The 23375-nt window shown below is 44.5% G+C and overlaps 1 protein-coding gene across 5 annotated transcripts in view; it reads right to left on the bottom strand.

Annotated features, from left to right (window-relative positions):
• The window catches only part of BICDL1 (BICD family like cargo adaptor 1), a 69232-nt gene that overhangs the window by 5405 nt on the left and 40452 nt on the right, over positions 1-23375 (bottom strand). For 3 of the 5 annotated variants that reach the window (XM_048514892.1, XM_048514893.1, XM_048514895.1), the window contains 6 exons: positions 22349-22495; positions 17938-18117; positions 15225-15443; positions 12535-12678; positions 9537-9667; positions 5129-5249 (listed from right to left, as the gene is read on the bottom strand). In XM_048514892.1, coding sequence (XP_048370849.1) covers positions 5129-5249; positions 9537-9667; positions 12535-12678; positions 15225-15443; positions 17938-18117; positions 22349-22495 — 942 coding nt within the window. Of the gene's footprint in view, positions 1-3779; positions 3889-5128; positions 5250-9536; positions 9668-12534; positions 12679-15224; positions 15444-17937; positions 18118-22348; positions 22496-23375 lie in introns of all 5 variants that reach the window. The other 2 variants (XR_007246065.1, XM_048514894.1) reach the window with 2 other exon arrangements.

Here is a 23375-nt window from a genome sequence, read left to right as displayed (position 1 = left end):
CTTGGTTGCTAGGAGTAACCATCAAAAGCAAATGAATATGAGCGAGAGTTACATCTACTCTTAGCACAACAGTAGCATCATCGCTAAACTGATACAACCAGTGAATTGACCCTAGAGAGCATTCACTTGGGTTATTAGCTTGCCATCACCTTTCTCTAATGTGGCTACTGGCTCTTGGCAGAGGTTGCTTTTCACATATTGTTGAGTAAAAGAGAATTTTTATTCCAGCCTAAGCTTTTGTGGACTACAGCCCACACCTTCAACTGAAATGAGCGAATCCTCACCCTGCAGACATTTTATGTAGTTTAAGAACATCTGAGAAGGTTGATTAGTTCTAAAAGTGCAACTACTATGAGGAATGCAGAAGGCCCAGTTTACCAGAGAGAATAAATTCACATGGGAATTAATGACAGAAGGAGCTGTTTGTAGGAAGATTTTCATATTTTTATTCACTGTAACTGGTCAGAACTTTGTCGAAGGCTTTTACGGCCGGATTCAACTGGTTCCGGTGGGTTTTCCGGGCTGTGTGGCCGTGATCTGGTGGATCTTGTTCCTAACGTTTCACCTGCATCTCTGGCTGGCATCTTCAGAGGTGTATCACAGAGGGAAGTCTGTTTGTAACAAACTTCCCTCTGCGATACACCACTGAAGATGCCAGCCACAGATGCAGGCGAAACGTTAGGAACAAGATCCACCAGACCACGGCCACGCAGCCCGGAAAACCCACCAGAACAGGCCAGAACTTCGTTTACTGGTACTGATCGAGTGGGTACTGTATCATTCAGCAATGAGGACACAGGGTCCCTCCTGCCCAGGAATATATGGAAAATATTTATACTCACCCATCGCTCTTCCTTGATTACATGTAGAAATCCATTTATGTGCAATTTAAGAACTGTTCTTTGCCTAGCACAGAGGCTAGAGGCACAGCTGGGGTTAACCTTTGCTTTCAAAACCACGGTTCATCAGACAAATGTTAATCCCTAACTGACCTTTGGATGTACCCTGAAAACTTTTGCCATCATTCCAAGTAAAATTTGAAATTCTGCCCTATGTTGTTTCCTATTTGTAGTAAACATGGATGTTCAACCCCCCATTTCCCCCAACATCTACATGAACAAAACATGTGACCCAATCCAGTAAATATCCCCAGATAACAAGCAAGTTTGCTTTTGTTACTATATCAAAGACTGTGATCAAGCAAACAGAGGAGCAGCAGTGGCATAGTGGTTAAGAGCAGGTGCATTCTAATCTGGAGGAACCGGGTTTGATTCCCCGCTCTGCCGCTGAGCTGTGGAGGCTTCTGGGGAATTCAGATTAGCCTGTGCACTCCCACACACGCCAGCTGGGTGACCTTGGACTAGTCACAGCTTTTTGGAGCTCTCTCAGCCTCACCCACCTCACAGGGTGTTTGTTGTGAGGGGGGAAGGGCAAGGAAATTGTAAGCCCCTTTAAATATCCTACAGGAGAGAAAAGGGGGATATAAATCCAAACTCCTCCTCCTCCTCCTCCTCTTCTTCTTATTGAGCTCATATGCCTACCCAAAAGCATGGCAAGATCCAGTTCTGTGAGGTGGATAACACTGCATGAACTCGAATCAACAGGTGTTCTTAACTGACCATAAAAATAAAAGATCATGAAGACCAGCTCCATGCTGCAGAGAAGACTATTCACCCCCCAGCAATACAGCCACACACGCACACCCCTCACAGTATCTGACCTCCCCAGAGTTCACTGTAAATGCTGCCAGCATCCCAACTTGGTTCAAATGTAACACCAACCCATGGCTTGGCACCATGTGACTGAGCGTTGTGTTTGTATGTTCCCTCTTCCGCCTTTGCATGACAATTCAGTAAGTCACTCCTGCCTCAGCACAAACCATCATTTCCAAAGCACATAGCTCAACATAAACCAGCAGACTGGGCATGCTCTCCAAATCAAGACTGCAAACCAACTTCAGACCGCCATTTTGAAAACAAGAACTAACTACAGCTTGCTGTGAGATGTAAAATGCAAACTAGAGGCTGCACTAAAGCAGAAGTCATTAATTGTATTGGAGAACACAAAGGAAGAGCCTAAATTCTGTTCATCTTATGCTAAACCATGGTTTGGCATTTTGTTGGAAATGAGTCATGTTCTACAGGAGAAAGTTGAAGACCAAAACCCAGGTGATGCGGGATATTGTTTCAGGAGAGTGGAGAACATCCCTATACCTCCAACAGGTATTTCATACTACATTTAATTATCCTTCAAATACCTGAATATTCTTCAGACTTGATTATTTTTCATAAGCACTGGTGTGACTGGACAACTCAATAGGTCCACACAATGTTAACCAATGAAATGAGTCTTTGTACTAGTTCCACATACCACTGGCTAAATTGCTTTTACTTTTTTTAAAGTGACTCGCAAGTATCCTGTTCTTGTCTAGCCTTCTCACCAACATGCTAGGCAGAACAACCAGACAGGAACTCAGAATCTACTCGCAAAAATTGTTTGGTATTCTCAGATGGAAAGGAGGCTCTCCAACCATTGCCTCCTCTTGTCCCTTTCTCTTCAGAACAGCATAGCTCCCACCCTTCTCAGTAGTTTCTCTTTCTTATGCCTTTTTCTGCTTTCCTCCCAAAGCATCAGTCTTTTCCACAGCAGAGTTCCCTCGGGTCTTTCAGAGGGAAGCCCTCTGCGATCCAGTAGTAAACAAGAGAAAAAGTCAGCACTGCTTCAGCCTTTCATCACATTTATCCTGCTTGCTTGCCTATCTCACCGAGAACTGCCACCATGTTGCCCAAGTTAGCACCATTAGGGCAGCAATCCTGAATCTATGCAGGTTTGCAAAAATATCCTCCCTGTGTTCCGATTGGCTGTTGTTTTTGAGCGGCAGATTGAATGAACATCTGGCAGGGAGATCAGGGGGGCGGGAAGATCAGGTGGCTGGGCGGGCAAAATAAACTGGTTCTGCTCCCAATTGGTGTTTGCATGGTAGCAGGCTCTATCAGGCTCACCCTGGGATTTTTGAAAAGAATCACCAAGCTGGCGATTTTTGAATACCACGGAAGGAGGGAAATATTGCGGGGCAAACTCGCTTTAGGACTGGGAACTGTGCAAACTTCTTGGCCACACAGGGATATTTCTCTTGCTCAACCCAGAATATTTTGACCGTGCGGAAATGACCATAGTGACACCCTTCATGTCACACTGAAAGAGCAATCCTCTGCAGTTCTACTAAAATCTAAGCTCACTGAAATCAACGGCATTAGAGTAACTCTGTTTATTCATTTAGAAGTTGTCTATGCTGTCTCTCCAGACCACCTTCTCAAAGAGGAACTTTGCATAGGGCTACACTGTAAATACCTTAGCTTTTCAAGGCAGAGAATACTGGACAGTGCAGTCTAGAATTTGTTTCCCCCAGCACTGGGACTCAAGATCCTTTTACATTAAACTTGCCAGGTACTACTGTGCAAAGCATGTGCGCCACCCCACAGCTATTGGCTTAGAGATTAAGTTTTGAAATATTAAAATATTTAAAATAAATACTTGAGAGAAGAAAGCATGCTTTTAAAAAAGGCACAAGGAGACAGACCATCAAATTCAAAAAAAGTTGTTGTTAAAATGTGACATGACAGTGACAGATGGCAAGAGAAATTATAGAGGATCAACAGAAGTGAATGCATGAGAATCCGTAGATGCTTCCGCTCCTTCCCTCAGATGGTAAAGCTACACTGAACTGGGATGGGATGGGGACAGGACAAGGTGGGTGCGACAGAAGGGTGGGTGCTCACCTTAAAGGCAGGAGGGGTGTACGACTAAAGCTGTTGTTACGGGAACTGAGAAAGGCCACTAGATCAGAAACCAAAGGAGCCATATAGTAAAAAGCCCTGAGGAAGCAAACTGTAAGCACAGGAGAGAAGAGAGAAAAGGAGAACACAGAGAAGTTGAAAACAGGACAAAAAAGGTCAACCGGGGAAGGTTTCTACTGGGGTTAAGCATGAAGGGTGGGAGGGAGGGAAATAAGGCCTGGTTTGCGCACACATGTTAATCGCTTGAAAAATCAGCCATCATCTGGCGGTGGACTGGCATGCACGAGTAGGCCTTCGCAGATCAGCCACCACAGATCATATACTTATATCACTTTCTGTCATTTGAATGTAAGGTTTTTTTCAGCTGTGAAGTCCTTTCACGCATTGAGCTGCCCATCATCAAGTGTGGAAAAATTAAGCCCTGTGCTTGCATGAGAAAAGCAGGTCCAAGTGTCAATGTATGTGCTCTGTACTAGGCAACACTAAAGCCCTCATCAGCTTTGTCTCTTTTAAACAGTCTCCTCTCATCATAAACAGTCCTCTTTCCTCAACAGTGTGACTGTTAGGAACCATGGATTGTGTAGGGTGGGGGTGGGGAGGATATCTAACAGATCTCCCAGCCATCTCAGATTTATCCCAGGTCCATCAGATTTGGCTGTGGCACTGTTTGAAGTAGGTTGTGATACAATTTTTCTGTTTATTGAACTACAATTCTTAAGACCCTGGTCTTAATTTGAAGTGTTTAATAATATGTGTTACCTTGAGACCACAGGAAGTACCCTGTTTCCCCAAAAATAAGACCTACCCCGAAAATAAGCCCTAGCATGATTTTTCTGGATTTCTGGAGGATGCTTGAAATATAAGTCCTGCTCCAAAAATAAGCTCTAGTTACAGATTCCCCGGCGCAGCTGATCTAGTCACGTGGGGGGCGCAAAATCATGGGAAAAAAATAAGACATCCCCTGAAAATAAGCCCTAACGCATCTTTTGGAGCAAAAATTAATATAAGACCCTGTCTTATTTTCAGGGAAACACCGTAGGCAGGACTGTTTTCATATAGCTTCTGGTTATTTACACTTAATTTTACTAATTATGTTAGGGCCACTGATTTGGCTCAATTTTGTGACCATTTTTTCAAGTGCTTTATTCCATTGTTTTTTTAATTGTTTTTTTTTACTTAACTCTTTCCTAAGGAAAATTTCTGTCTAAAGTCACTGAAAAGTGTTTCCAAGGAGGCAGGACTTTACACAGCCTGTTCCTTTTCAGTGTTGAACCAAGGCAGGGGAAGCTGTTCTGGCTCACGAATATGGGCAGGGGCTTAGCTTCTCTCACCTGCCACGCCTCAAGCTGCTGAGAAAGATTCAGTTTCTGCTGAATGGCATCCAGGAGCTGGCTATTCAAAGACATCATGTCAATCTTGCACTTGGCTAGTTCCATTTCGACAGCATTCTTCCTGCAAAGCAGAGCAGAGACAGTCTCAGAGAACACAAATACAGAAGTACTTCAAGGAACAAAGTTCAGTTTTAGAACCAGCTCAACCAGCATTAGAATCACAGTCAGTCACATGCTTATAAAGGAAGAGTTCTGTATTAAAACTTCTGTGGCCAAACTATACTTCCCATATCTTGTTCATTTCAGCCATACAGAAACAGAAAGGTATTTTAGAGTTAAATATGCCCAGCACCACAGCCTGGCTGGTCCAGCCTTTTCTGGGACCAATCTTTTGGAGAGGTCTACCAACAGGAAGGAACCCATTGTGACGCCAGCCGTATCAGAGATGGCGAGCTCACAGACAGGGCCTGGAAATCTCCTAGAATTACAGCTGATCTCCAGACTATAGAAATCAATTTCCCTGCAGAAAATAGCTGCTATGAAGCATGGACTCTATGGCGTTGTACCTTCATGAGGTCTCTCCCCAGGCTCTATCCTAGGCTCACCACCTCCCCTCTTGCCCCCATCAGGGGATAGGGTTGCTGATCCAGGGTGGGAAACCCCTGGAGATTAGGGTGGTGGAGTCTGGGGAGAACAGGGACCTCACTGAGGTATAATGCCATGGAGTCCACCTCACAAAGCATTTATTTCCTGCAGGGGAACTGATCTCTGTAGTCTGGAGATGAGATGATTCCAGGGGATCTCCAGGTCCTACTGGAGGCTGGCATCCCTACCGTAACCCCACCTCTTGAGCAATTTTCCAACCTAGAGCTGGTAACCCTAGGTCAAGCCTCAAGTAAGCAGGCACTCCAACGCAGTTTATAATGGGGCAGAGGGCTCCAGGACATTATCTCTTCCCCGCTCTCTTCCCCTGAGAGGCAGCAAGAATGGCATAGCCAATGTTGGACAAATACTATGGCACTCTCCTAACTTGGACTACTCAAGGACAGACAATCCAAAAGATGGAGCTGGGTCTGTCCCAACCTCTCATTGACCGTTCAATTAAAAGATCTCCTCCTCACCGTGGAGGGGTACAGAGGAACACTGGAGAAACAGAGTAAATAATAAAGGAACTAAGTAAAAGACTGGATGCATTTATTATTATTTATTAAATTTACTATACCGTGCTCTGGGCGATGTACAATAAACCAAAACAATCAACACAAAACAACACAACACAACATAACTCAACATCAGAATACATTAAAACCCAATCACAGCTTTATAAGGTCTAAAATCCAATTGCAGCTTTATAAGGTCTGAGATTTAGAAGGTCTGAGATAAGTAAAATTATTCCAGGGGATGGTATTATTCTGGACAGTGTAGAACAGAATTATGTCCTAGTTCATGTGACCTATGTTATCCATTGGGCTGGCTTAGATAATTATATTCTTGACCTGTGAAGACCTAGGACATATATTTTGTCCTGCCTCCACGTTTTGCCTGTGAATAATGAAGGGTAATTGAAATGTGCTCCTTAGGAACAAGCTATGCATGCCCTAACCCTCTGCTTCCTCTCTGGATATCAAAGGTCACCAACCTTTTACTTAATGAGAGCTACTTCTGAGCAGTGAAAAATACCCCAAGCTACTATACACACAGACACTGTCAGGTCAGTTGACTGAGCCTTCCTGAGTCTCTCTGTCTCACACGAGCACTCCTGTGATTTTTTTTCCCCTGGGTTTTTCAGGGGCTGCACAAGCTACTCCTCAGCAGCCAGCAAGCTAACAGGGGTGTGAAATCTACCTGTTGGATACCCTTTTGTGGATAAACTATACAATCAGTTAACACAACATAATGCCAGTTTCCAGAACTCAGACAAAACTTAGCTGTGATTAGTAACACAGAAGAAGAGGAGGAAGAGGAGTCTGGATTTATACCCCGCCTTTCTGTCCTGTAAGGAGTCTCAAAGCAGCTTGCAAACTCCTTCCTTTTCTTTCCCCGCAACAGACACCTTGTGAGGTAGGTGGGGCTGAGAGAGTTCTGAGAGAACTGTGTCTAGCCCAAGGTCACCCATCAGGCTTCATGTGTAGGAGCAGGGATACAAATCCAGTTCACCAGATAAGAGTCCACCATTCACCGGATAAGTGTCCGCCACTCCTGTAGAGAGTAGGAAATCAAATCCTGCTCTCCGGAGTAGAGTCCATCACTCTTAACTATTACACCATGCTGGCTCTCACTAAGCAAAATGTTATGGGCAGAGAAGAATAAGAAGCTGCCCTACAGAGATAGAACATTGGTCAGTCTGATCTAGTATCTGTACTGACTGGACTTGGCTGTCACATAGGAGTCTGTCCTAATCCTGATACCCAAGATCCTTTTAACTGGAGCAGTCATGGATAGAACCTGGGTCTTGTGCACAGCACAGCTGTCCATTCTACAACTGAGATTTGGCTGCTAATTGGAATATATTGTATAATGTGTTTTTCTGGGGTGAGCAAACCCACCCCCACATTCAAGGTTATCCTGTTCATGAAGGCTGGAGGCTGATGGAGGAAACTGCAATGTTATTTCCAAATGTTATTCTATATTTGTATCCATGTGGCTCCACGATAGCTATGCCTTTACGTTGGAAAAAGCAAAGAGTTGTATCCCAGAGACATCAATGGGATTGCGGTTAAACTTGCCCACTAGTGCGGAAGAGGGACAGATTTTGTCCCCACCATAAAAACTGTAATTGCAGCCCTTGAAATCTAATCTTGTCTCTGCTCTGCACACCCTGAGTTGCGTTTCCCAGCAGACACCCAGAATTTGACAGAACCTCTATGAGCTAGCTGTGTGGGTGGGTATGCACCACTGGCCGTTCTCATCATCCTACCAAAAACGCCTGCATAATAAGGATTCACTCACTGCCTCTGAGGCAGTGGGCAGAACAAATCCACCGGAAGCTTATGCTGGAATTACATTTTGTTGTTCTTTGAAGTGCCACGAGATTCCTGTTTGTTTGTCTGCAAAGCAAAGCTGCCGGAGCAAAGGCCGACAAATGTTCCTGCACTGTAAAATTCCCTATCACTTAATGAATATTAAACATTGGGATCCAAACATCCCCAGAAAGGTAGCTGGTTTCCATAGATACAGGAGAACCAGTAACCCACACACATACTAAAATGTCAGAAGCTGCCTTTTGCATCAAAAATCAAGTCAGCTCGTTTCCTTCTTCGGCCAACAGATGGCACTGCTGTGGTGGCTCTTTAAAGGAGATTGGTATTCTTCCTTACGTGCCCAGAGTGCCCCTTGAGATATGATGACCAAGTCCTTGAAAATAACAAGATTGAGCTGTTGTGCAGTTTTCCCTCACAGAGGTTCTGTTGCAGCCTTGCAATAAAAAGAAATAAAGCAATATGTGTAGTGAAGACATAGCTACGATTATGGAATGGTAATTTTTAAAAATTACAGGTTTAGGGTACCCTACTGAGTAGCAGCATAGTGGCTAAGAGAATTAACTTTGAGAATTAACTCTGAATGAGGACTTCCAAGCTCAAATCTCATCACTGCTGCAAATTCCATAGTAATAATTCCAGAGGAATGGCCATTTTAGTCAGTGGCAGCAAAATTGCACAAGTGTCCAGTGGTACCCAGATATGCACATCTGAGGAACTGAGCTCTGACTCATGGAATTTTATGTTGAAATACATTTTGCTGCTGGATTCCTGTGTAATGAATTAAGTGAGTAACCTTACTCAACTTAATTCTTAGGATCAAACTAAATGCCACAGGGCAGCTTGGCTGCCTCTTTCAGATAGAAAGCAAAGAGTGGGGTGGGGGGGGGGGAGAGATGTATTTTTATTTAGAAGTAAAGGAATGCACAGTAAAGGAATGCTCTTACCAACCTCTCCCCTACCACAGCTTTGAGCATTATTCTCCTAGCCCAGCTCTAATACCAGAAGTGAATCAGGTTGAGAGAAAGAGCAGCAGGGCACAGAAAGGGAAGATGGTGGCAGCGGGGGAATGTTTCACTCTTCCCATCCATTGGCTCCTTCTGTGAGAAAAAGGCTCTCCTCCAGTCTCTAGCGTTACGCCCAATAGGGCAGACATGCTAACAAATATATGCGGGCAGCTCTGCTGCATCTACTTTGGTCCTTAGCTATGCTTCAAATATTCCAAAGCATCATATGAACATTGTTATTTATTCAGCCCATCCTTAAGACCCAACTCTAAAAGCCACCAGAAGATAAAGGGACATGCAAAAACGAAAAGAGAAAAGAATAACTGCTTGCAGGACCATAGCGGGAAGGGGCTATCGGGGTTTGATCTCAGTAATATTTCAGGTCCCACTCTGAAATTTCACTTTTTAAATGCTGCTGCTTACTTGGCAATTGCTTCATCCCGATCCCTGATAGCTTTCAAGAGTTGTTCGCTTGTGTCTTTATCATCAACAGTCCCTCGAAGTCTGTCCCTTTCTTCTTTAAGGGATGTCATTTCTACGCTCAGCAATGTTACCTGGGTAAGAACCAAAAGAAAATTAGTGAAAGATCTTGAGGCTACTTCAAGATTATTTGCCCAGAAAGCACCATAAGAACATAAGAAGAACATAAGAACAAGCCAGCTGGATCAGACCAGAGTCCATCTAGTCCAGCTCTCTGCTACTCGCAGTGGCCCACCAGGTGCCTTTGGGAGCTCACATGTAGGATGTGAACACAATGGCCTTCTGCGGCTGTTGCTCCCAATCACCTGGACTGTTAAGGCATTTGCAATCTCAGATCAAAGAGGATCAAGATTGGTAGCCATAAATCGACTTCTCCTCCATAAATCTGTCCAAGCCCCTTTTAAAGCTATCCAGGTTAGTGGCCATCACCACCTCCTGTGGCAGCATATTCCAAACACCAATCACACGTTGCGTGAAGAGGTGTTTCCTTTTATTAGTTCTAATTCTTCCCCCCAGCATTTTCAATGAATGCCCCCTGGTTCTGGTATTGTGAGAAAGAGAGAAAAATTTCTCTCTGTCAACATTTTCTACCCCATGCATAATTTTATAGACTTCAATCATATCCCCCCTCAGACGTCTCCTCTCCAAACTAAAGAGTCCCAAACGCTGCAGCCTTTCCTCATAAGGAAGGTGCTCCAGTCCCTCAATCATCCTCGTTGCCCTTCTCTGCACTTTTTCAATCTCTTCAATATCCTTTTTGAGAACTGAACACAGTACTCCAAGTGCGGTCGCACCACGGCTTTATATAAGGGCATGACAATCTTTGCAGTTTTATTATCAATTCCTTTCCTAATTATCCCCAGCATAGAGTTTGCCTTTTTCACAGCTGCCATACATTGAGTTGACATTCCCATGGAACTATCAACTAAGACGCCCAAATCCCTTTCCTGGTCTGTGACTGATAGCACTGACCCCTGTAGCGTGTATGTGAAGTTTGGATTTTTTGCCCCTATGTGCATCACTTTGCATTTTGCTACATTGAACTGCATTTGCCATTTCCTAGCCCACTCACCTAATTTATCAAGGTCCGCTTGGAGCTCCTCGCAATCCTTTGTGGTTCTCACCACCCTACATAATTTGGTATCATCTGCAAACTTGGCCACCACGCTACCCACCCCTACTTCCAGGTCATTTATGAATAAGTTAAAGAGCACTGGTCCCAAAACTGATCCTTGGGGGACACCACTCCCCACATCTCTCCATTGTGAGAATTTCCCATTTACACCCACTCTTTGCTTCCTGTTTCTCAACCAGTTTTTAATCCATAGGAGGACTTCCCCTCTTATTCCTTCATTGCTGAGTTTTCTCAATAGTCTCTGGTGAGGAACTTTGTCAAAAGCAAAGAAAAGATCACAGACAAGAGCTAGGCATAAAGAAAAGATCACAGACAAGAGCTAGGCATCACCACGTCACACCCACAGTAATGGGGACAGCGGAGAAATGACTAATTGTGCAATCCATGGTGGGGGTGAGGATAAATGGAGTTGTGGATGTGGTGCTGGGGGGGGGCATGCTTGTGTCGGGGCACTGCACAGCTCAGTACCACACCACTCAGCAACACCTGAAACCAGAAGCTGCTGATGTGCTGGCATTCCTTCGCCCCTGGAAACCACATTGGCATGTGGGGACGTTCCAGGAGTGTTCCCAGGCTGGAGCCAACTTAAGATGGTTTCCACGGGGCTTTCAGCATGAGAACGCCCCCTACACCAGCTGCCAACTTACACCACCAAATAGCATAGTGTAGCCCAGCTGTATGGGGTTTTTCAGGATGCTGGGGATTCCTCTTTCGTTTCTGCTTCCTGCACCACCTGAAATCCCTTTGGAGGTGGTGCAGCTGCGCCACGGTGGCGCCATCCCCAGCCGCCATGGAACTGCCCCCCCCCCCCACATGGACTGCACTGTACATCCTGCATGTTCTGTTTAAATAAGAAGTCAGTCTTCGCAGTACAAACCATGCATTTTTAAAGGTCACATGCAACAATGCGAAAACATACACAAGCCCTTCAAATATTGCCACCAAATGGTTTTAAGCCATTCTAATAATGTAAGAATCAGCCTGTGACTTTCATATGGTTGAGGTCTCCAGTAAGCTTGTGATGATTCCTATAGCTATCTGGAAACTGTGTCAGAATTACAGAATGCAGAGGACCCGGGAAGTCTCATTCAAATACACTATTCACAGGAGAAATCCAATGTTGTCATACAGATCCAAGGACCAAGCATGCTAGTTTGTTCTTTTTTCTTGTTATTTTTTTTAAAAAAACACTTCTGTCCCTTCCTGAAGGCTCAAGGCAGTGAGCAGCAGCTCAACTGTATTCGTTTGTTTTTGTTCCTTAAAGGATTCATTATCAAAACAGGCCATCTAAAAGAATCCAGGAGGAATGAAGATGGGGGGTGGGGGGATGGAAGGAAGAGAAGGGAACAGGTTGAAAAACAGTTTTCAAAAACACTGGACTGAATGAAAAAAACACTCCCACACATGGAGAACAATCGGTTTCTCTGAACACGGGGGAAGGGAACAGCACAGAAGCACAATTCTGAGCAAATCTGGGAGCAGGAGTGTAGAATTTATGCCTCCCTGCCTCCCTCTGTCTCCTGGCTCCAGCTCATTGAAAGTACTCAGCCATTATGGATGAAGAGGGGTGAACCTGGCCAGTCGAAGAACAGATGAGCAGATAGTATCTGTTTTGGCAAATTTGGCTAAAACAACTTTTTAATTCTGAATGTCCTTAATTCCGTGTTTTAAAATGACAGGCATTTTTTAAAAATTGAGTCTGAGGAGTTAGTGGAGGATGTAAATTATTAATTAAATCCATTAAGCAAATAAAATCCACACAATATTCAAATGCATTGAAACAATCACAGGTAGGGCAGTACTTACCTGGCTGTGGAGTTGCTGCAGCTCTTCCAGGCTCTGCCTCAGTTTCCCCCGCTCGCCTTCCATTAGCTCCCTCAGGACTCTTGAGTCCTCACTCGTCTGCTTGATCTGTTCTTCTAAGGCATCATCGTCACTTCTCCGAGAGCTCTGGCAGTAGAAGAGAAATAAACTTGTTCAACTATCACTCAGGGTGAACAGAATACATAATTAACACTGTTTTTTAATTATAGCACAGGATGCTTTTCAAGGAAGCATTATCTATATAGCATCACTGTTATATGCTGCACTCCAGAGAGTAACATAAGCAACAGGAGGCAGGCCTTTGCCCTAAAGAGCTTACAATGTAAAATTCAACAGTGGTGGGGAGGGAGACAGTTAACAAAAGGTTTATGTGAATTATGCAATTATTTGGACTTACAGTCAAAGGAGAAGGAGGACTAAGCTGTGATTCTCAAAGATTTTCTGGAGTGAGACCCACTTGTAGACTTACAGCCCCATCCAAACTTGGCGGTGGCAGGCTGTGGCACTGATGCGGCACCATCCCACCACTCCCATTGGCAGGATAGGGAGGCTTGAACAATAAAAAAAGCCTCCCTGCCGCTGAGAAAGCCCCACTGGGCTGAATTGACTTTTGCCACTTTTTTGGCAGTGTAAATCCGAGGCCCAGACTGCTGGCATAATGTTGCCAAAGGCCAGGAGGCCAAGCTCCCAGCCCATCCCTGCTATGTCGATGGCGGCACATGCCCTGGGATGGTGGCGCAGAGTTCAACGTGGTGTCCCAGTGCCGGGGAGGAGCAGTGGTGGCTGCACACTGGTGCAGTTACCCAGGGAGGGCAAATCCACCAGCGCAGCCATGTGCTGCTCCCACGAGCGGATTTGCCACCCTCTTTTGGGACCGTTAACCTGTCGAGGACCAGATTACAAAGCAATGCCATGCTACTTTCCCTCTTCCCAACTTAAAATGCCGGAAACTCATACGCTGAACTATTTTATTTTCATTTTAATACTCAAACATACAGCAATATTGCTATTTATTTATTTATACATATGACAAACAGCAGCACTCTTGCAAAAGCCACAGGCGGCAGCAGCAGCAGCTGTGTGGTTCACTTCCTGTATCATCTTTCTCTGCAGGCTCCTCTTTTTTCCACTAACTAGGAGAAAACTAATCTGCTTGTTCCTCTGAAGCAATCCACCTGCTTTAGGAGGTGCTGCGGCTGGCATTCTCTGCAAGAATATATTCTTCACACTGGGCTTGGGGATCCGCCCTGCCCTTCAAACCCAAAACTGCCTTCTTCTGGTCTGCACCTGTGCTTTTCAAGCTGCAGTCACTGAGGCCAGCATCCCAGTCAGCTTCACAGAGAGGTCGAGAAGGGTCTTCCCATGAGATAGCCAGGCTGGAACACTGCAGTTGCCATAGCGATGGCAGTGCCTCAGCCCAGTCTTGAGAAGGCCATCCTTAGTCTCAGAAGAGGTCCATGTCTTCAAGGCCCAGCTTACAGGCTGCAGACACCATGGCAACCACAGTGCATCCTGATGGGCTCCTTTGGGATACCCAGAATGTCTCAGGAGGGGTTCCTACAAGGCACCTAGGGCTCCCTATGAAATTTGCTACACCCGTTTGCAATTAGGGAGGTAGAAGTAGGAATTAATGGTCGTGTGTTTTGGGTTGGTTTAAATCACTCCTTATGGGCAGGACTCAGAGGGTCCCTGTTGGGGACCAGTGGTCTTTAGTGTGGGATCTGCTTCCCATTCAGTAGACATTCCATTGGTTACCAATCAATTATCAGGTTAAACTCAACGTTCTAGCAATCACCAGCAGAGCCCTTTATAACTCTGGATCCATGTAGCAGCAGGATTGCCTCTCCTGTTATGTTCCACTGTGACAGCTGTGCTCATCTGAGCAAAACCTTCTAAAGATTTCACCCTGCAAACGCATACAATCAGCAACTGTCCAATTCCATGAATTCCCTGTGGTACCTTGTAACATTAAGCTTTTAATTGTAACCTGCCCTGAGACTATTGTAAAGGGTGAGGAATAAATTGAAATAACAACGACAACATACTGATCTCAAGCATGGCAGGAACTTACTGTAATGGCTTAAGATTAGTTGCAATAGTCAACTGACATCCCAGGGTTCAATCTGACTCCCCAGGGCATTCTATCTGATTGCACATTCTAAGAATATAGTGATACAATCCTATTCATAGTCACTCCAGTCTAAGCCCACAGACGTCAGGTCTGCATAGGATCCACTGTAAGCCACTTGCCTTCATGCAAGCATAGTCTTGGGCAAAGGACTCCATCTTTCCCAGAGCCTCTAGGAACACACAGCTCTCCCCATGTCATGTGCCTGAATTCCTCACCATCCCAACCAAGTCATAACACAGATAAAATACACTAGGGAATAGTTCTGCCAAGGCCTCTGTTGCTATTAACTGGGAAAATGGGAGATAGAGAGCCCTTTGCATGAATCTCGTCTTGGACCTGTCAAAACTGTTGGCTCTACAATTCCTTCTCACTTCAAAATATGGCAGTATAGCCCCTCTAAAAAGTTAGCTGCTGACCAGAGACTTAAGAAAAGGGGAGGAGGAATGGTCTCCCTAGTGGGCAAGAAGTTGTTTTAAATAAAGGCTTGTTGAATGGAATAAAGACAGGAAATCTGGCAAGCGCCCCTCAAAATTTAACTTACCGGGGAGTCTGTGCCATCTGTAACACTTTGTATCAGTCGCTTCAGCTCACTGAGAGCAGTGCGTAGACTGCCAGCTGGCACGTCTTTGGCGGATGAGGTTTCTGAGGATTCATCCATGGATGAGTCTGTTGAGACTGCAGAATCTGCACTGTCATTCCCTCTGAGGTGTGTGCACAAGTACCTGACTTGACAGTAAGCTTCCCAAAGCTGGAGCCTCAGCTGCAAAGAGAGAATCCAGGCTACTCTGTGGTCATCTCAATGTGCCTTGTTTTTAGAAAATGATTCAACAGTTCAAAAAATGGAGAAGTGAACATTGCATCAGCCAGGAGCATCAGGACATGAAGCTGCCTTCTGGCTCTGATATGAAAGTCTTTTAACTGGAAAAGACTTGGATTCGTCCCTATAGGAGCAGCAGTGGCGTAGTGGTTAAGAGCAGGTGCACTGGAGAACCAGGTTTGATTCCCTGCTCTGCCACTTGAGCTGTGGAGGCTTATCTGGGGAACTAGATTAGCCTGTGCACTCCAACACACACCAGCTGGGAGACCTTGGGCTACTCACAGCTTTGCGGAACTCTCTGAGCCCCACCCACCTCACAGGGTGTTTGTTGGGCGGGAGAAGGGAAAGGAGATTGTAAGCCCCTTTGAGTCTCCTCACAGAAGAGAAAGGGCAGCTGTATAAATTCAAACTCTTCTTCTTCTTATATGTAGGCAAGCGTGTGCTCTTCAACTAAAGCATAAAGGAGGTATTTTCTGAGAACTGGATCTGCGTTTCCTCAACCAAACTCTCATGCCATCAATCATATGCTGCTGGAAGCTCCTTTCCCAAGGATGTGGGGCCCTAATTCAGATTGGGACTACAGAGCAGGGGGAAAGGGCTTCAGTTTCGGTCCTTTGAGCCATTTTCCCAACCCCAAACTATGCTGGTAGGGTGATTTTTGCAACGCTGGGGAGCTACACAAAGTGCAGAAAGGCTACAGAATGTAGAAGACAGCTTCTTAAGAATCTCAGGAGTCTCACTCTCTTTCTAAAAAAATCATATTTGTGGCCCTTCTGGTTTTGGAGGTATATTTGGATACATGAGCAATTCCTGTTGAAATCTCAAAGAAGAAGGGTTTGGATGTATACTCCCCCTGCCTTTCTCTCCTGTAACGAAACTCAAGGCAGCTTATTAATTCCCTTTGCTTCCTCTCCTCTCAACAGACACCTTGTGAGGTAGGTGGGGCTGACTGGGTTCTGAACAAACTGAGACTAGGTCAAGGTCACCCAGCAGGAACATAGGAGTGGGGAAACAAATCTGGTTCACCAGATAAGAATCTGTCACTCATGTGGAGGAGTGGGGAATCAAACCTGGTTCTCCAGATTAGAATTTACTACTCCTAACCAGTACATCACACTGGTTCGAAGAGACAGCAGCCTAGGATTTCCAGTTTCCAGTGATCAGATTTGCGCCCCACACTGTTCTTTATAGTTCTTAATCAGTAACACTGAAAATATTACTTTAAATAGTAAAAAAGACAAGGTTTTAAAACTGCAAAAATGACCAAGATAAATGATTATAGTTTGTATAACTGATACAAAGAGCAAAACTCAGGTTTTCTTATTACAAATCTGATTTTACCGTCAGAGTTCTTTATTTTTACTTTAGTGCAGAGTATCCATGACACCAGGAATGGAATACAAAAATGTGTGCACACAGAACCTATTTGATATTGAGACTCTCCAGGAGAACAGCCCATGAATTTTCTTGCAAGTGAACAATTGTTGAAAAATTTGCTCTGGCGCTCCTTGTTCCCCAGGAACATGGACTGCTTCAAGTTGAAATAAATAAGTAATATAACACATTAAAAATTTATCAAATTGAATGTCAGAATTTATCAAATGCAGCTTTTCGTGCCACAGAAATGCTTGTGGTGACCAAGGGAGCTTATTAACCTGTTTACCGATTGTCTGTTGTGCAGCTCTTTAGAGAACAGAAATAAATAGTGGGCAGAAGGCAGCGGCGTAGGAGAGACATTACTTTCACCTTCTGGTCTTTACTGAAGTTCCAGTCTCTAAAGTGGATGGCTTAACCATCAGGTTGAAATTAATCTCTCAGCCAATATTCTACATCTGGCACAATTTCTGTTTTACTAATCACATTTCAAATACAAAATTTTACTTCAAAAATAGGAAATCTGAGTGCTCTAGATTTATTAGCAATTCTTGGTTATTTTCACTGGCATTAACTATGGAGTCTTATAAGCCACCCCTTCCAAATATTGTTCACTTCTATTGCACGTCAATTCTATTATACTAAAAGCTACTACAAACCAGCCACCCATTACTATCAAATGTCATAGCATATTATCAATGCTAAATTACTGCATACCCGCCATCAAATACTGTCAAACAGAATATACTGAAATCAAATGTCATAGAATGTCAAGCTTAGCTCTTTAATATTTGGCAGCAAATGTTTTATTTGGAGAATATTTAGTGTAAAAAGTGTGCATAGCAGAGTTCTTAAGGAGTTAATTCACATTTGCTATTCTACACCCTCTAATCCACAGGTGTCAAACTCGCGGCCCTCCAGATGTCATGGACTACAGTTCCCATCATCCCCTGCCAGCATGATTCTGGCAGGGGATGATGGGAACTGTAGTCCATAACATCTGGAGGGCCGCGAGTTTGACACCTATGCTTAATCTGTAGATTAGAGCCCAGAGTTTTGATACCTGTTCTCTCTCTTGCTCCAGCTCCTCAGCCTCCATGCTTTGTTCAATCTCTGACAGCAAGGATGTGCTGGTCGAGTTGAAATGTTGGAGGCTTCTTTCCTCACTGAGCTCCTCCACTTTCATCTGCAGCTGCCGATAAGACAGTCTCACCTCCTGGAGTTCCGTCTGGCTCTGATGCAACTGTCATCGGAAATTATTAGACAAACACCAAAAAACAAACAAACAAAAACGAGAGGTTGGGAAATGCAACTGATGATTACATTGCTCCCTTCCACAAAAGGAAGTAGTACTGATTGCTCAGTGTAACCTAAAAGTCATACCGCTTCACTAAGAAGCAACGGTGTCTACGACACTCCCTTGATTTGTACAGTAGCATGCCTAGCATTAAGCAAATGCTGGTAGCAAGAAGTAGTCTACAAATGAGGTTTATACCCGGCACCTACAGTTCTGAAAGCAACTATGGATAATTTGGTCTGACAGTAATTCCTTCTCCCAAGGAACCCAACCATAGCATGGGAAGGGCTAAGGGACCTCTAAATGAAAACTCTGAGCATCTTTGCCAGATTACAGTTTCCAGGATTCCTTGTGGGAAGACCTGACACTGAACTGGTATAAAACCAATATAAGCTTGCAGTGTAGACAACACGCTGATATCCTGTTATCAAAAAGCCCAAAGCAGTTATTAATTGCATCTAACAGAATAGAAAACTATCGGTAAATTGTGTGCTGGGGAGGGAGGGGGGAATGAATGTGCTATCTTGAGCAAACAGCAGAAGTTGGCAAAGAGAATGCAGCCACCAGAAGCTGGCAAAGAGAACGCAGCGAGGACTTTTATCAGTTTCCAAGGAAGTAGTGGGCTGGATTGATATGCAGCAAATGGGAGGCAAGGCACACTGCAGGAACAATTTCATTTGTACACGCTCAGAGCTATAATTAAATCCTTAAGAATGGATTAACACGCAGTGTCTGGTGGGGAGCATTATCTCTACATTGCCAGCTGCGGTTCTTGATGAATTGAGGCTGCACACCTAGATTCACATGGAAACTCTGCTTGTGGAAACCACCTGCCTATTCAAGTCTACACACCCACGTCTAATATTTTGTGACCCCTAACAAACCAAGCGATGTGTGAACAGGTCATCCCTTATTAAACCCACATGTGGAAACTTCCATGTGATCATCTGGGCAACGCTTTTTATCAGGACAGTTCACATAACCAGTCACTGAATTAGAGAAATGAAGTGATGTACAAGCTTTTGGAAACCAGCCCGTCGACTGCAAAGGCAAGGAGGATGGGTGCTCTGATCCTTATTACAAGCAAGAGGACCAAGGCCTGTTGCATCCCTCATACAGGACTGGAAACTTAAGATTTGAAAATTTCCTGGAGATCTGGGCATGGAGAATGGGGAGAATGGGGTTGAAGAAGGGCAGGAAACTAATTGAGGATGTGATGTCAGAGAGCCTGTCCTCCAAAACCTGCCATTTCCTCCAGGAGAACTGGACACTGTAGAGCAGCTGTAATTCAGGGAGATGTCCAGACCCCACCAAGAAACTTCCACCACTTCCAGGTCAGTAAAGGAAGATAACTCACTCCTATACCCTGGTCCTTTGACCGTTCCCCCTCCATCTTTTCCCTATACCGCTTTGTGTGCCTTCCCTCCTCTTTTTAGTCGAGTCTTTTTTTTTTTTCATTTAAGTACAGCACCTGACACCAGAAGGGTGTTTGGAACTTTAATTACTGTCAGCCACTTTGGGATGAATTTTAAAACTGAAAAGTGCAACAAAAATATAATAAAGAATGTGCCTGTCCCTACTAAAAGCCATCTTGCACATCTGGCAAGGTAAGCGTTCCCAAATAGTCTCCTGCTAGAGAAAACTGTTTTGCTTTAATAATTTAAAATTGGGCTGACTCCTGCTCTATGTCCTATCACGACAAGAAATGGGCAGCCCAGTCTACAGGCTGAGCTGGCCAGGGACGGTGCTGCTACCACGATGGCTCCACAGGGCTTTCTGGTAGTGTGGGGACTGAGGAGGAAGAAAAAGAAGAAAAATGCTGCAGAAAAGCTCTCCACAGGGTTAAATGGACTTGAACCACTAAAAGGTCCACCTTCCCAGCCGTCACCATTCCCAGGCACACAACATTAGTTGGCTCCACCAGTTGGCCCCACCCCGGGAATGTGGATTGAAAGTGCATTATTCTGCCTGTGTGGAAGGGGCCTTAGAGACCAACAATTTTCCTATTCAATCCTGGCGGGTCAGAACAATGGAACCCCTCATAGCTGAATAGGGAAATAGGATTCTGATCTCACCACAGCAGCTCATTTTTTGCCCCCAAGAAATTTCCCCTCTGCTCTAAGCAAGATGGTTACAATGCCCATTGTGCCCCTGCGTTCTGGGTTCCTTCTTTGTAACACCTCTCACAATTTTTGACTGGGACATGAGGCCTTGGAGATCTCCATTTCAACTCATATCTTATGAAGGGAGCTTTGACTCTTGAAAGTTTACTCTGAAACCTGCAGATAGTCCATTTGCTGGGAACCAATCAATTACTAATGTTCGGTTTGATACTGGTTATCACCTGCAGAGGTGGAGCAAGGGGAAACTGCACCCGGGACGGCGCGCACCCTGCACCCCTGCTACAGCATTGTCTCACAGGCCCCGCCCCAGAATGCCCCTTGGACTCCGCCCCTGGGCTCCACCTCGGCTAAATTTAGAGGTATCACAAGCTCCCCCCTTCACCCGGTGGGCGCATCGCGTGGATCACCTGTGCACGTCTGACTTATGGCAACCCTATGAATCAGTGTCCTCTAAAATATCGTATAATTAACAGCCTTGCTCAGATTGTAGCTTCATTTATAGAGGCAATCCATTTCATGTTGGGTCTTCTTTTCATGTTGCCTTCAATTTTTCCTAGCATTATTGTGTTTTCTAGTGACTCTGGTCTTCCCACAATGTGACCAAAGTACAATAACCTCAAATTTGGTCATTTTAGTTTCTAGGGAAAGTTCAGTCTATCAACTACAAATAGCTTATGGCTTTGGACCAACATACTTGCAGGACCGCTTGTCCTGCTATGCTCTGCCATGACAACTTTGCTCATCTGAGCAAAGCCTTCCGAAGATGGCACTATGCAAATGGGTAAAATGAGTTCATGGGTGCTCTCAGTGGAAGCTCATACCACGTGGAAAGGCCTGCCTGAGAAAATCAGGAAGGCCCCCATACTCCTACCATTCCACAAATATGCAAAACAGAAATGTTCAGGAGGACATGTTCAGAAAAAGAACTGTAGTTGAACAGTTCAGGAAGGCACCTTTATATGATATTTACTCAAACTGATAACTAGCTTTCCCCCCAGATATGCCATCAAAAAAGAGAGGCTCATCTGACATTTGCATATAAGTTACAGGTGTGCCCAGTGATTTAAAAAATTGTGCATAACTTTTTTTGAGGGGATCATCTCACATTTAGGGTCATCCTCCTTTTGAGTAAATACAGTAATGGAATAGGATGTTAACACCACGGGATGTTTACTGCATTATCTTATCCCTTGTGATTTAACTTTCTACATTGTCTACAGCAGGGTTCCATACCTTTTTGTTCCTGTGGGCTCTGCATTGCAACCCTAGTATTTCTCTCATCCAAATAGTAGCCAGAGCCAACCCTGCTTAGCTTCCGAGATCTGACAAGATTGGGCTAGCTTGGGCTATCTAGGTCAGGGCCTGCTCATGCTGCTCCACCTTAATACTGATGGCAAAGAGTGAACGACCTACAGCTCAAACCCACCGTGTGGCTGCATGTAAAATGGGGAGATTAAGTGACAAGCAACCGATCTTTCAGGCAGGCTTGCTTCTATCACTGACCTCATTGTGAAATCCCAGGCCTCCCAGGAACACATTCTATGTGTGCACACAAATAAGGATTCAGATTTTGAGTGGAAGCTGTTATCTGAGTGTATATAAATACCTAAATAAGCGCATCATTATACTGAATTGTTAGGTTAAGTAAATCATTTTGAATACCCAGTCTTTTATGAATTTGTTTTAATATCCTGAAACAAATCAATTGTCCTTTATAACCAAAATGCATTAAATACGTGCTTTGGGTTCCCACAACCCAAGTGGAGCTTGAACGCCCACCAGCAAACTACAAGAAACCTAACAAAAGTAACTCACATGTGACAGATATGCAGTTTATATTTCTAGGTTTACATTTTTAAATCATACTCTTAAGACTGAGGATACCACACTGCTCCAAAAAGACCCACAGTGCAAATAGTTGAAACTCCATATTTTCTTGTCTTTGAAATGGCAATTTAATAGCTTTGCTTTTGGAAATTTAATAGCTCCGCTTTCATCCCCTTCTTCCCCCCACCAAGCCCCTTTTGCCCCTACTGAATTTCTTTTCTCCTTACCTGCACGTCCTTCTCATGGCTTTGTCGTTCTAAGATTAACACTCGGTCTTGAAGCTCCTCCACTGTTCCCTGAAGGAGATTATTTTCCTCCATCATGGCACTGAGGCGACGCTCTAACTCATGCTTTCTATCTGTAAGCATCTTGATCTGGGGGGGGGGGGGGGGGGAGAAAAGGACAGAGGAAAAGGAACCCCCAACTAAGCAACACTCGAGACTTCTCAAACAGAAGATAAATTTCCAGTTACAGAGAAAGATGGAGACAAATTTACGAGAACCTGCACCTGAACGCAGAAGCTGGCAAGACTTGGAACGCAGGGAGAGAGTCAAAGAAACTTGCCTGTGGAGGAGTGGGAGGAAACTCTAGAGAGCTGGAATGTGTGTTGCCAGGCAAAGGAGAAGGAGGGAAGGAGTGGAGAAGTCAGACCACTGTTATCTGGAATTCCCAAGAGATAAACCCGAGAAAGGACCGCCCTGCCCCTCTTTCAGCCTGCTAAAGGATCACCTTATCACAGATCAGAATTCAAAGGTTGTTCAACGCACAAGTTGACTATTTCCACACTGAACTTTTTAAGCAAATGGAGGGAACCGGGGAAACTCTGTTTGCGCATATGTAAAACATAATTGCCTTGCTAGATGTGATTAAGGTCCGTCTAATCCTGTTTCCCAACAGGTTGCCTCAATCAAGAAAGAAAGGAACCAAACCAAACCCTCAAAAACCAGGAACCAAAAATGTTGACCTATCATACTATACCAAAATAGTAATTTCTTTATTGTGTGCGCAAATTCATAGAAGATTAAAAACTGAAGCCTCATCAAAGTACTGGAGCCCCCATATCTAAAAATATAGATACAGTTTGGTAACACAAATAAACCACTATAACCAAACGTGCTTCAGCCCTAAGGCCTTCCCCAATCTCCTCTGACTTGACAAATAACTGAATATTTATCCTTGCACGCGGGTATAACATTTCTGAAACGAGCAAGGCCTTGGGGCTGAAATGCATCTGGTTATAGTGGTCTACAGCCC

Source organism: Sphaerodactylus townsendi, linkage group LG13 (genome assembly GCF_021028975.2).
Source record: "Sphaerodactylus townsendi isolate TG3544 linkage group LG13, MPM_Stown_v2.3, whole genome shotgun sequence".
Taxonomy (NCBI): domain Eukaryota; kingdom Metazoa; phylum Chordata; class Lepidosauria; order Squamata; family Sphaerodactylidae; genus Sphaerodactylus; species Sphaerodactylus townsendi.
This window is presented reverse-complemented; position numbering and strand designations above follow the sequence as displayed.